The sequence below is a fragment of the Castanea sativa genome, chromosome 5 (genome assembly GCF_040712315.1).
Source record: "Castanea sativa cultivar Marrone di Chiusa Pesio chromosome 5, ASM4071231v1".
Taxonomy (NCBI): domain Eukaryota; kingdom Viridiplantae; phylum Streptophyta; class Magnoliopsida; order Fagales; family Fagaceae; genus Castanea; species Castanea sativa.
The window spans coordinates 62,788,474-62,803,423 of record NC_134017.1 but is presented as its reverse complement, the minus strand read 5'-3'; the positions used below and the strand labels follow the sequence as shown (position 1 = coordinate 62,803,423).

Below are 14,950 nucleotides of genomic sequence, written 5' to 3'. Positions count from 1 at the left end.
GGATTTTAGAATGAGACTGTAGCTAACTGACATGAAGCAAGTAGGTGATAACAGTGAGTCTACCCAGTAATTATCTGCTAAGGCTTACATGACAGACGGATGGGAACTATACGAGTGATCTGGTGCTCAAAGAGTCCTGAAGTCTCATCAAGAAAATGAAATTTGTAAATGTATACATTTTGAATAAAAATGGAACATACAAGATGTGGAAAATATATTGGTTAACTACAGAATAAATAGGACTGACATTGTTTGCTTTCATCTTTCCCTGTGTATTCATGCTAAGTCCTACATCTTCTGTCCATGTAGAACAAGAGCATAACACATTTATTTTGTACTAGGAGAATCCACCCCATATGAGAACACTGATCCTACATTCTAACAATAGATGGGATGTGTTGGATTTTATTCCAATCATCTCCATTGTCTTGTTCAATCCTATCTACAAATGTTTCAGGCATATCCTCCACGACCAATTCTTTTAGACTAGTCACATACTGTAATCCTTCAGGAAGCATCTTCAGTTCTTCGCAACCACTGATAATTAAGCGTCTAAGGCTTGGCAGCGCTCCTTCCTCCACTCGCCATTCTTCTAAATTATCCAAGTCCTGGAGTTCCAAGATATAGAGCCTAGGAAATCCATCAGAAGAGCAAACCATTTTCCTTCCAGAAAAGGAATTGGATAACAATTTGAGCATCCTAAGATTAGGTAGTCTCTCCAATGTCGTGAATGGGTCATGCACAAGTTGCGACATTTTCAGTGACAGTTTGCTAAGATTAGGCTGAATATGTTGTGGTTCAGGAAGCTTCTCTATAGGTCCAGAAAGATACAGCTTATGAATATTGAAAAGACTCAAAATCAACCTCAAAGTGGGCTCCAAAATTGGATCAGTGCCAATTAAACTAAAATTTTCAAGATTGATTAATTTGAGAAGAGACTTGGACAATGCCTCAGCTTGTGAACCAAAACAACCATGGATTCCGAGTTTTCTAAGACTTGTCAACTTCCCAAAGAAATTAGGAATCCATATATTACCATAAATAGATACAGTTGATAAGGTTGCAAGGTTCATTGAAGAGACATAAGCTGGTGGATTACCTGTTATAGCAGTCTTATGCAAATACAAGTGCCTTATACTCTGCATCTTCCAAATTTCATTTGGAACTCTGCTGATCTTTGTACCCCTTATATCTAGTGTTTGCAGGTTCCTCAAGTTATCAATGGAGAACGGTATTCTTTGCAATTTAGTATTCTTCAATCCCAAGTATCGCAAATGAATGAGTTCTCTCATCTCTTTCGGTAATACATGGGCAGTCACACCCTCTAGATCTACCACCCGAAGCAACTTGTGGCTTCGAAATAGAGATGTCCACTGGTCTCTCCTATGAAATTCGTCATATCTTGAGAAGCACAACATTGAACGAAGGTGAGAATTGGACTGCCTAAAATGCATGTACGTCTCAAGAGTTGTATGGACTGCAATTCGACGTGTTGAAGTCATAGAGGGGCAAAAATTAATGTTCTCAAGGATTTGAAGAAACTTACATTCTTTTGCCTCAGACAATGCAAGATCTCGTAAAAGATCATGGATGCGGCAAGTCTTGATTTTCCCATTGTGCCTCTTTGCAGCCACTTGAATCATGCTTCTATCAACCAACTCCTCCAAGAAATCTTCAGCAACATCTTCCATAGATTCTTGACCCCTTTGTCGAACAAATCCTTCAGCTATCCACAACAGGATTAGTTTTCCCACTTGGATTTCAGAATCTTCAGGGAAAAGTCCAAAATAAAGGAAGCATGGCTTCAAATAATATGGCAAGTCATTATAACTGAGAGCCAATATTTCCATCAGTTGCTTTGGATCATGAGTCAGCTGCCAGTCTACACTTCGCAACACCCTCAACCAAACACCAGGGGCCTTCTCTTTTCTAGAGAGAAGCCCTCCAAGAATAACAACAGCCAGTGGCAAGCCTCCGCATTTGGCTACAATCTGTTTTCCCAATCCCTCCAACTCGGGGGGACAAGCAATAGAATCACCTTCTTCTAAAAAGGCCTTCTTTGTGAATAGCTTCCAACTCTCTGCATCGTTTAGAAAACGTAATTCATGGATAGGGCTCCTTGGATCGCCGTGAATAGCTACATCCCTGTTGCGAGTTGTAAATAGAACTCTGCTGCCATTCATTACATCTGGAAAGATGGCTTTTAAGTCATCCCAGGCCTCAATATTCCATATATCATCCATGACAATCACGTACCTCTTCTTGCTCAACACTCTGGATAGTTTCTCCTCTAGATCGTCTCTATTCATCGAGGCCAATATGCCTTTCTCGATCATCAGAACTTTTTTACCAATCTCATTAAGAAGCTCCCTCCCACTGTACTCTTGAGAAACATAAACCCAAGCACAAACATCAAAGTGTCTCTTAACATCATTACAATTATACACTTTCTTAGCTAGAGTTGTTTTGCCCAAGCCTCCCATCCCAACAATTGAAATAACACTTCGCCTTGGTGTTTTTTGATCAAGTAACCTCATCACCAACATCTTGATGTCTTCATTGAAGCCAATGATATCATGATCATCAATATGAGGAGAGGATCGCCTCCGCTCAATCAATCTATCACATGCATAACTACCCCTCTCTCCACCTATATTTTCAATCCCATATGTTACTCTACTGGTGGATATCTCATGGATTCTTATCTTGATACTCTGAATCTCCTTGGCAAGTTTATGCCTAGCTTCCAAATCACTGAAAAAGAATCTAGACCTCTTGATGAACCCAATGAATCCTGGTTTTTTGGGTCTGCTTCTTAACTTGCTGATGAAGATGTCGATGACATCTTCAGCATCATAAGCAACATCTCTTATGTCTCTGACCCAATTCTTCACTCTTTCATCTCCCTTTTGCTTCACATCTGCATCTTTTAGGAAGCACTGTATTCGTGTCAACTCCCTGTCTATTGAGTCAACTTGTCCATGGACTTCATACAGTGACACTACTTCTTCAATGAGCAAATCAGAAAGCTTTCCTGTAACAAATGAAACAATAGCTTCTGCCATTTGTTGGGTTTTGTTTGCTTTAACTTGGTGCTTTGGAGTGCTGAACAGGTGGATTTAGAAGTCAGATTCTGATCAGTATTCTAAGCTATTGCAATTGAGACTGAATATTCTTGTGGCAGCTCTCTCAATTATTAGCTTTTTCACATTACATTTTCCATGAAATTTCCCAGCATCTTCTTTTCTATTAGGCGAAAATTCTTCAATATTGTTAGTTGAAAGGGAGAGGTGGTCAAAATCAGGATAATTAGGATATTGCGTTTCCAATAGAATCATATAAAAAAAGAATCCCACCCACCATTTCAAGCTTTAAAGGAAGTCATACTCTTTAGTCTTTTTTTACCCATTGACTTGCCTTTAAAGTTTTAGTGTTTTAGTATACCTTTTACAATCGAAACTTCATGATCATACCCACATCATTTAGTTAAGCCATTAATCATGCCCACATCATTTAGTCAAGCCATTAATTTGGTTTACTTTAGAAACTTTTGTTTTTCCATTCCCATTTTCCACTAGTCTAACAGCAGTTAATATTAAACTGTGTCCACAACAAATTTCTCATCGATGGTCTAATGGTCTCTTCAATAATGAGTGTGGCTTGACCCATGCTTGTGCCATTATCTATAGTATACAAAGGCATAAGAAGATCTTATGAAGTTAAGGGTTAGAGTGACGGAGCTATTCTCTCTCACATCTCTCTTGAAAAAGTAGTTATTCTCTTTCTTTGATTTTTTTTTTTTTTTATTCTTTCTAACTCTATTTTGGATTCATAAGTTTTGGAGTTGTATTTTTTAGTTCCACATCACGAGTAGTCTCTCTTTCTCTCTCTCTACACTAAAATTTAGAAAATAAATTATGCATATTTAGTATAAGTTTGATATGAGTTTTGATTATCAAGATAATCTCTGTTAAGAGAATGAATAATTTGTTTAAATAAAAATTATACACGCGCGCGCGCGCGCACACACACACACATATATATTTGCTTAAATGTATAATTAACCCTATGCAATTCATTTAAAAGTAATGACGTTAAAATAAATGAATAATTGCCTTAAAGATTACATTTGTATATTCATAACTTTTATATTTCAAAAGACTTTCACTTAAATTTAGCCGTATCAAAGTGGACTGAAATGCTATATTAATGTGGCTCAATGAAAGCGTAGTTGTGGGGAGTAAAAAGATTCAAGTGGGCATATGTGCCTTTGGACTGTAGCAAGGAGGGCCGACCTGCTTTTGGGCTAAGAATTTGTTAGTACTGCGAATCGGCCCATACGCCGAGGGTCCGAGGACACATCCGAGGGTAAGTTTCTCCTCGGATAGACCCAGGAGAACTCGGAGCTTCACTATGAAGGTCAAGGCAATATTCCGGAAAGACTGTTGGTTAGAAGGGGGAAACCCTGAACCTTCGAGGTACACCGGTGTTAAAAAAAATACCAAAAGCAAAGGCTGTCACCTCCACATTAAAGACTCTGCACCTACCTCCCTGGCCGCATTAATGGGGAAGTGACCCCTGAACAGTAGAACTGAAACTTCTGGTCACTATTCAAAGGCACTAGGGAAAGAAATATCTAGGGGGGAGGGAGTTTGAGCAACACGTGGATAAAGTATCAGAAAAAGAAGTATTTAAGGGGGATGAAGGCCCAAGAAAAGGGGGTCGGTAACTAAGAAAGAAATTAAGAATTGTAACTTTTAAGAAAGAAAGAGAAATAATACAGAAGTAGTCCTCGGCTTATGTCCGAGGAGGCCTATTAGCAATTATCATTTGTTAATTACAAGTGTTTGTAACTCTTAGCCTGTTATCAAGTTCTCAGTACCTCTAACCTAGATTTCAAGCCCACACTCTACAAATTTCATTGTTTAAGGCTCATTGGGCCTGAGCCCGTAGTTGTCTTTGGGTCCAGGTGCAATTGTGCACTTACAGTAGTAATAATAAATACTATGCTTAAGATTTTAGATATTACAAGTTTGAGATTTATATATATATATATATATATATATATATATAAAATAAATTTGAATTTAGATTAGGTGTTTTCAACTTAAACATGTCTTTTCCCATTATGTAAGTGCACAAAGTGGACCAAAATGAACTGAAGTGATCTGATTGGAGCAAATTGGACCAAATGAAACAAAGTGGACCAAATGGACAGAATGACTAAATAGACGGAATAGGAACAACATGGACCAAATGGACTGAAGATGGAAGAATGGACCGAAGTAGACATACTGGACCGAAGTGAACTGATGTGGACAGACTGGACCGAATAGAAGCAATGTGGACTAAATAGGATTGAAGTGGATAGAAAGGACCGAATAAATATAAAGTGGAAAAAATAGAGCGAATAATGTCAAAGTGCACTAAATGGAATGAATAGAACTGAAGTGGATCAAAGTGGTCAAAATGGACCAATGTAGACCGAAACAGAACCAACATAGATAGAATGGACCGAATAGGACCTAAGTAGACTGAATAGGACCAATGTGGACCGAATTGAGACAATGTGGACTGAATTGACCGAATTTGACTGAAGTGGAGTGAATCAGATCGAATGAACTGAATTGGACAGAATGGACTAAATAGGACCGAATAGGACAAATTGGACCAAATAGAACCAATGTGGACCGAATAAGACTTTTGAATATTTATAATTTTTATTGCATTTTTAGGGCTCATATTTTTAATTTCTAATGTCTATTTTAGTATTTTCTTTGTATTTTTTTAACTTAAAACTAAAGAGCTTAGCTCAAATATAATAGAATTTCATACCTTTCAACCCAAACATTAAGAAAAAAATGAATTTTTGAGCTACACTTAAAAATAAAACCTACAAAAAGAATCAATTTAAGGCCCCATTAGTCTAAAATGGACTGAAGGGGGACCGAAATTGACCGAATAGAAATTGTTTAATTTTTAGGAAGAACAAATTATATTCAAAAAATTTTAGAGAAAAAATTATATATTATATTACAATACAAAATAATTATTTATTCCTACGCATTGCATAGGTCTGCGACTAGTATGTCATTATACATGTCATTCTAGGATAGATTACACATGTCATTTTGACATTTCATCCTAAAATAGATTATACATGTCAACCTACGATAGATTTTACATGTATTTTAGGATAGATTTTACAAGTCATCCTACGATAGATGATACATGCCATCCTAGGATAAGTTACATGTCTTTACCTTTGTGTCATTTCATACATGTACATGCATATGTTTTAAGATCCCAAAATTTCAAATGTTTTCGTAGTTATTTAAAAGTTGAAATGTAAGATTAAATTCAAAACAAGGTATATTCTTTTGGATATGCATTGTGGGGTGCTTAATACCTTCTCCACATGTAACTGAATTTTCGAATCTAGAATTTTGGTTTGAGATTTTTTTTTTCTAGTTTAGCTTAGGAGCTTTAGGATTTTCTTAAATAAATTTAGGAAATAAAATTTATTAGACTTATGTGACCAATCACACTTTAGAATTCTAATAGTTGGTGGCAACTCTTTAAAATGAACGTAGATTAAAATATTCACTTGCGCACATCCTACTCTAGTGTTGTACACATGTCACACACTTGTTTGTTTTTATAAACAACACGCACGTCGCCAAGTGCAAAATGTCCCAAACAATGGAATGTTGTTGAAACATGGTGAAAATCCGGGTACTACGTACAAAGGAGATATAATAAGAGTATTTTTTATAAGAGTCCCATGCACAGATTTTCAAATACAACCTAGTGTCCAATTTTTTTTTTTTTTTGATACAAGATAGAATTCTACTTTAGCCTAAGCTAGGTGTATATGTGTGTGAAGCTCCCTCCTGGCGACTTGAATCTCGGCCCTTGCCCTACACCCACAAACACTTATACTTGTGGAGTGACCATCGCACCAAGAGTATGCGATGGTCCAATTTTTGTTTCTTCTTTTCATTATGATTTGACTCCGTTGTCATCAAGAGTTTAAGACCTAGTTGAGTTTCAATATTATTTATTTAATGTTGCTTAAAGTGATTTTGATATATTTAATTTCTTTTAGTATTATGTCTTCCTGCATATGTAGTCTAGCGTTGTTATATACTTGTATTTAATTTTTATGAACATTTTGGACTTATTGTTGTTCAAGGGAATTGGAGAAGCTCAAGGGAAAAATGACGTCAAGATGCTAAATTGTCATTTAATTTTGTCAATGTTTATTACTAATAAGAATTGCTCTGATTAAAAGTTTCGAACAAAAATCTTGCACCATAATAAGTCATTTGACTAAATCAATGCCCAAAGATATGCATGTATGCAAGTGTTTTTCTTGCATTGTGAATAATTATGATAGTTTAACCTCAATAGACAAGCCTTTTTAAAAATCATATATTATATGGTAAAAGTTGCGTTTAATTGCCAAGTGGTTGTAAGGACTGTATTCTCTCAAACTCTACTTCTAATGTGAGACAATATATAAAAAAATGAGTTATTTTATTTTATTTAATCAACTTCTCTCCAAGTGGTACTAGATCTAATTTTTAAACTTTTATAGAAATTTGGATGGTTCTTCATTTTGTTTTGCATTGTGAATTTGAGTCCATTTTAGGGCTTTAAAAAGGATTTTTCGGGTGACTTTTCTGATTGACAAAAGTGAAATTTTTATACGTGAATTTTCCCCAAGGATTGTATTCTCTAAATTAATATGGACATGAATTCTGTTATAAAAAGAATATTTATTTTTACATATGTTTATGTCCTATATATGTATGGTTAACACTGATAGAGAGTTTACTTGAGAGTTACAGGAGTATGTGATAGCAAGTCATCCATTATTGTGTCTGATGTGTTCTCGACAGAGTTAGATGACAAGTTCCCATTGGAATTATGCCGAGTCAAGTTGAATTGACCTTCTCTACTCACGCCCAGACTACTTATGTTGTAATTTGGTATTTGAATATCAAGTACTAGCCAATTCAGAATTAACAACAAGGCTTAAGGTGAAAGGAGGAAATGTTGTCAAAGAAAGGGTGAAAGGAGGTGAGATGTTGTCAAAGAATGGTGCATCTCAATCCAAACTGTGTTGTGTCATTTCTTCCTAATAAATATTACTAATTATTTTTATTTAGTTAAACTATTTCCATTGTTTTCCTTAAAATTTTTTTTTCCCATTTTTCTAGTATTTGCATCTATAATTAGTTATGGGTTTATCAATCCAAAACCTTGCAGAGGACCTCTTTTTTTTTTTTTCTTTTTTTTTTTTTTTCTTTTTATCACAAGCAACTACTTTATACTATAAAGCCTATCCAAAAAAAAAAAAAATGTTTAACTAAAAAGGAAAGTGGACCCTTATCTCTTTTCTGCCAGAGATGAAAGAGCCAAAATAGGATTTCTATATTCATTGTTGTCGTCCTTTTCCTTCAAGAAAAGTTGAGCGCCATGCTTTGGAAAAACCAATGGTCGACTACTTGACAAGCTTAGTTATATTATCTAGTTCAACAACTTGTGCCAAGCTTATCCACAAAACTGATAACCCATTTTTTTAATTTTTTTTTAAGAAACAAAAAAAGAAGTTATAAGCCTTTATCCACACAAATGGTATGCCTCTCCAATTTAAGTAACTTCGATTATGGTAAATTTTAAATTATTTAATATGTTTTTTTGGTGTAATTAATTTTTTTAAATTATAATTAAATTCAGTCACATGGTTATATTAACTAATATAGTAAAAACACTATTATATTTTTCAAGAACAACTAAATTCAAGCACAAGCACGTGTTTCATTAGCCAATACAATATATTATTGAATTTAATTAGACAATCTAAAATACAATTCTTAAGGAAGTACTGCATCTAAATTTTGTCCTAATCTGATATATGACATGGACGCTTGTTATTATATAAATTTTAGGAAGCTAAATTTTATTCTATTTTTCTAATTCCTGCCAAAAGATTTGTAACTCAACTCGCATTTCAAGTTATTTCCAAATGAAACGTGTTCTTCCCTTTTATGGTAATACATTACAAGCAAAATACATCATAATAGATAATACTGCCATAACCGTTTAAGTGACACTTATTAGGCATTACGCTGCCATCAGCACCAAGATTTGGGCTGACCAGAGTGCATAGCTTTCATGGCACCGTGGTGGAACTTAAACTATTAGATTCATTTCACACTAAAATTTGCTCGAGCTGTGCAAGTGTGTAGAGGCTGCTAGTTAGAGCGGGACTAATAATGCTTTTGTAATAGAGCTTATAAATAGCTCTAACTTGTAATGCAATATAAAAGGTTTCTCATTTACTTAATTAAATGATTCTTCGTAAATCGTAATTTTTATTTTATTTTTCACCATGAACTTGCTAAGAGTCTTACGATTTGGTATTATTTTGTTATCTCCATTTGGACTAAATGGAAAGGAGCAATGTATATTACACACGGTCTGTTTACAAATAAAGTTGTCAATTGTGACTTGTAACATAATTGTGTGTAATCAGTGGGGGGACAAGATTTTAGTTTAGATGGGGCAAGAATATAAGACAAACTTGAATGCAAAATTAATCCAAAAAAAAGTAATTAACATTAACAAAAATAAATATAACAATTATATAATATTGTATTCATCAAGACAATTTATTTTCATACATCTAAAAGACTTGATTCGTGACTAATAACAATCAATTTGAAAGATTAATCTAAGTAAATAGTATGTAGTTTGAATACTGAAAATAAATTGAAATAATTAAAACAAAGTGTGCATTTGACATTGGCTTTAAAAACTAGCTTTTTTTACTACTTAGCTTATTTTTGCTATTATTCATGAGTCTCATTGCACTTTTTGATACCATTCATGGGTTCCACTGTACTATTTCAGTTACCTTTTACCTTTATTTACAGTACTTTCAGGAAAAAAGTTTTTAATTCATTGCCTTAATTGCCAGAAAAATTGTATATCAACTCATTGCCTTAATTGTTTCTAAAAAATATGTAAGATTCAACTTTCTATTCCTCTTAATATTTAAATTTTGAGTTTTTAGCAAAAACTTAGAACTTGAAACTATGTACGAGTTTATTGAATGACAAGGAAAAAAAATATTCAGCGGAGGAATAGAGGCAATATGAGGCACTTGTGTGTGTTATTTATTTTTTGGAGTTATTTTAAGTTTAAAATATCGGTCCACTACACAAAGTCTTTGGTTATAATAAAATGAGAAAGATGAATTTTTTTTTAGAAATTTGAATTTCAACAAGTCTTCTAATCCTTGATCTAAAAATAATGCCTTGATTCTCTCATTACTTATATATTAGAGTGTAGCTCGTGCTTAGACTCTTCAATTTTTACACTATAATTCACTTGGCCCAAAATTAAAAATTAAATGGAATATGTAGCGCACAATTGAGAATTCAATTAAAATATAATTAGATTTGTTGATTTTTCTATAAATTTTAAATAAATACATTATAATTATCTTTTTTCCTTTTTTTTTCCTATATATTATATGAGAACTGTTACGTCCACAACATTTTCATAACAAATTCTAAGTGGCAAGTTGTTATACGTTATTACTAGTAGACAACAAAGTAATTTTAGTGGTAGATCTAAATAAAAAATCCATAACAAGTTACTACCGAGGATTTGTTATGAAAATGTTGGGGCATAGCACACATAGCACTTCTCTATAACAAACAAATCTTTCTTCCTTTTTTTTAATAAACCTGTCATACCTAACTTATCTGTTAAAAAGGGAGGGGGAGACAAAGTTATTATTGTTGAGCAAACTTATCTCCCATATTAAAGGTGTTTTTTGGGCAAGGTAACTGTCCCACTCCCCACTTCTCTTTTGTGTGTAATAGCTTGTCTGCAATAATCATTTTCCGGGAAGGTTTGAAACCCACCTCCCTTCTTCCACTAAAAATCTACTTATTAAAAGTAAGACTAAGATCACATTTACTTCGAGCATAAATGGCAGCATCTTAAAAAGAAAATTAAAGAAAAAAAAAACATTACCTTTAATTACTTACAAAAATAGTAAATATTTAAGGGTAATTATACAATGACAACTCAGATTTATCCTTGATTGAATGATTGGCTGATGGTTCGATTTCCCCATCTAACAAGGAAGATATATATATACACACACCAACGTAGCTGCCACAAAATACAGCACATCTATTCTACTCAGTTTTTTCATCCAAAAAAATGAAAATGGTAACATATCCTTGTCTTTGTCTCTCCTTGTTATTTGCTATCTCCATCTTCATCCAACCCTCCTATGCTGCTGCTGCTGCTACTACTACTATTCAGCCATCCAATCTTGTGAAAAAAGTATGTAGCCAAACCTCCAATTACGACTTCTGTGTTGAGACTCTTTATGCCGATCCACGTACCCCAGAAGCCGATCGCTATGTGCTAGCCTATGTCATATTTGGCTCGGCCTACCAGAGCGCCACCACCACACACGACCAAATAACTTCGTTGCTTAAAAATGCCACCGCAAGCCAAAGGCCACGTCTCAAAAGGTGTGATCGTGATTACACCAAGGCTGTTTCGAAGCTACTAGAGGCTCACGATGACTTGGACTCTGAGACCTTTGAGTCCTTGGCTAAGTTGTCTCGTATTGCATCTTCTGCTGCTGATGATTGTGAAACCTCTTTTAAGGGAACCCGTTCTCCACTCACCACCAATAACAAGGGTTTGAAGGGTCTCTGTGAAATTTGTGTAGTTGTATCTAAACTGTTTGTAATGTTTTAGTTTGTGAGAATGAGATATAGTCATGTGAGATTGGTTGCAATGTTAATAACATAGATATTCTCTATAATATGACTGTTTATTTTGTCGGGTGTTCCTTTTTTCTATGAGGAAGTTCAAATGATTTCATGATTGAACTTATTTTTGTTTGTAATTATATGATTTCTCTAAATTTATCATATTTGATTTGGATAATGAAATTAATTCATTCCAGAACCTGAGTACACTTTTGGCAGAGATGTAATTGTTTACTGTAAATGATTAATATCATGCCAAATGCCATTAAGGACTTTTAGTTTAGTTGGTTGCATCATGCCATCATCACTAGGAGTGAATACCGGTCCCACAAATCAATACGTTTTGGCAATAAATGAATATAATTTGTGGCTTAAAGCAAGCTCCCTTTCTTAGGTTAAAGTTTTTGTTCAATACTCTAATGTACTGAAATATGAGGTTAACAAGTGGTTAATGTCATGTCCAGTACACTATAGTATTGAACGCAAACTAAAACAGTTTTTTTAAGATTACAACCTTTCAAATACTAATCCAATAAAATTAATTAAATGGTTATCCAAAATAGAATTTTTAATTAAAGATGGTTATTTGTATTTGTTTATTGATATGATAGGATTTGAACTAATTGCATATTTTTATCAATTTAGCTAACTTGAACTCATGTGATCATGCTCTGTCTATGACAGGAGAACTTATAACTCTTCATTGTCTTTTGATATACCCAAATTCTATTGAAATGGTTGTAACAAAAATCAATTATAAAAAGGTCACATTTTTCAACTGTTTGTGTAGATCACAATAAATTAAAAGAGTAATTCTACCTGGCCTAAAGTGAAAGTTTCCACCAAAATGTTCACTCTCACTTACAAGAGTATAACGAATGGCAACGGGATCCGGTTGTCTCACAACTTCTCAAGACTTTACATCACCTAGACCCCACTGCCATACAATTGTGAGTGGCAAGTGAACTTTAGAAAGTTTTAGTCTGCCTAGCATTTTCGAAAGTAAAACTCCTCCAATGGACGACTGAACAAAAAGAAGTTTAAAGATACAAAAAATTTCATGACTATTAATGTGGCAAATTATTAACAGTAGGTAAAAATGTGATGTTAGTGATTAACTCAAATGAACCCTAGTAGAAAATCTAAAGACAAAATTTTCATAACAACTTATGTAATTGACTATTAGTGTAGCGGTAGGTAAAAGAATGATGTCAATGATGAGTCAAATGAGAACTAATAAATACTTACCGACTCAACTGTTGTAAAAAATGTTGTGAAAAACCTCTCCATCTGTTAAGACGAAAAAGTTTGACATAATAAAATTGCAATTTTATTGCCGCTGCTGGCGCCTTATTAATATAACATACACAAGTGATAAGCCTCTCCAATTAAAGTAACTTTGATCATGATATAATTTAAAAAGGTAAAATTTAACTAAAATTTCTTAAGTATTGTATTTTAAATTTTAAATTAATTTAAATCATAAAGTTATATTGATCCATGCAACAAATAAAATATTGTATATTCTAAGAAAATATAAATCGCACCATGTCCTTCATTGAGTGAATGCATCGCATAGTTGAATACTTGAACTTAATTATTTGAAAAACATTATGTACAACACTGAAAAATTTGTAACTAATTTTACTCTGATCTAAAATATGACATGAATGCGTTTTAAGTTATAAATTTGAGGAAGCCTTTCACTCTATTTCTCTTGTTACATTTTTTTGGGAGGGGTTTATGGTGGGTGGGTTCTTAAATTTTGTAATAAGTTATGATCGAAAGCTCAATTAGTGTGAAAACACTAAAACTTGTTCAAACACCGAATTTAAAATTACGGTTAGATTGCTTTTACTCTAACTTACCAAAGTGCGGAACAAGAGTAAATGAGCGCAAGAAATTGGTAACACTACTCTAAGTTATATTCAACCACAACGAACAAAAAAAGAAAAGCTTAAAGAATAGGGAAGAGAGATGCAAACACAAGATAACACCAAGACGTATTATCGAAGAGGAAACCGAAGGATTCGGTGAAAAACCTCTTTGTGACCCTCCAAGTTGAAATCTATCCACTAGTGAATAAGTTAGAGTACATGAATAACAAAAGACCTTCCAAGCCTAGTCTACAAAATGTACTTGAGCCCTCTAAGCTCCTGCTACTAACGGAATTCTCGGAGTTTTGTCTTCACTAGCTTTCCGAATCCCGCAATTCAGCCCAATTGCATCCGCCACTTAATGGCTCCTTCCAATGCTTCGCAAAGGCACCAAAACTTGACTCAACACTCAAATTGAGTGAGGTAAGTGTTTGGGGCTAAGAACCTCTCAAGGATGTAGAGATGGAGAGGTAGAAGTAGAGGAAAACCAAAAGAAAATTTGTAGATGATTGTGAGTATAACAATCTCTAACTCTCAAGTATTTTTGCTAGGGTTTTCTCTTTAAAAAGCACTCCTTAGATTTCCTGGATAATAAGAGTATATATAATGTGGGTAAAGAATTTGGTAAAATACTTTTTCTTTTCTTGCCAAACAGAGAGTTTCGCAGGTACCTTATGAGATGACCTTTCTCGCAAAGTACTCATGAATTTGACAGTTTGACAAAACTCTTTAGTTTCTAGTCATGTGTTTTGCAAGTGGCCTTTCGTGGGTTGCTTTACTTGCGAGCTAGTCACGAATTACACTAATTCTTTTTTTTACACTTGATTCTTCACCAATCTCTCACACTCATCCCTTGCAAATAAACCCATATAAATACAGGGAAATGATTGAAGAAATTACAATCAAATTTGGCACGAAATTAAATCCAACAAAGACTAGTTGAAAATCATAACTTTACAAGTTACAAACAAATACACTATAAATTCATAATATTAGTAATGTGAGTTATTACCCTAGTATAAGCACCAAGATTGGGTTGACCAAATTTATGCAGATATGCACTTTTGTGTTCTTTCGCTTCTTAGCATCAAAGATAAACAATGCTTTTGTAAAAGAGTTTATAAATAGGTTAAACTTGTAATGCAACAAAAGAAAATGTTGTTCATTTACTTATATGACTCTTCGTATTAGTTATATTAAATGAATATTTCTTTCTAAGAGTTCTTAAATATTTTCAGAAACTTGTTTTTAAGAACAAAA

The 14,950-nt window shown here is 33.9% G+C and overlaps 2 protein-coding genes across 2 annotated transcripts; one reads left to right on the top strand and one right to left on the bottom strand.

The window, feature by feature from the left end:
* Positions 1-213: 213 nt before the first annotated feature.
* Positions 214-3,145, bottom strand: LOC142636960 (putative disease resistance protein At1g50180). The gene has a single exon (XM_075811249.1). The coding sequence runs from the start codon at positions 3,063-3,065 to the stop codon at positions 372-374; it is 2,694 nt and encodes an 897-aa protein (XP_075667364.1). The 5' UTR covers positions 3,066-3,145; the 3' UTR covers positions 214-371.
* Positions 3,146-11,228: 8,083 nt separating this feature from the next.
* LOC142633700 (pectinesterase inhibitor 2-like) lies at positions 11,229-11,875 on the top strand. Its single transcript, XM_075807941.1, has one exon. It carries the CDS (start codon positions 11,248-11,250, stop codon positions 11,797-11,799), a length of 552 nt encoding a protein of 183 aa, XP_075664056.1. The 5' UTR covers positions 11,229-11,247; the 3' UTR covers positions 11,800-11,875.
* Positions 11,876-14,950: the final 3,075 nt, after the last annotated feature.

Bases quoted from the DNA above. Each gene is read 5' to 3' on its own strand.
- LOC142636960 (XM_075811249.1), bottom strand. From the start codon at position 3,065: ATGGCAGAAGCTATTGTTTCATTTGTTACAGGAAAGCTTTCTGATTTG.
- LOC142633700 (XM_075807941.1), top strand. From the start codon at position 11,248: ATGAAAATGGTAACATATCCTTGTCTTTGTCTCTCCTTGTTATTTGCT.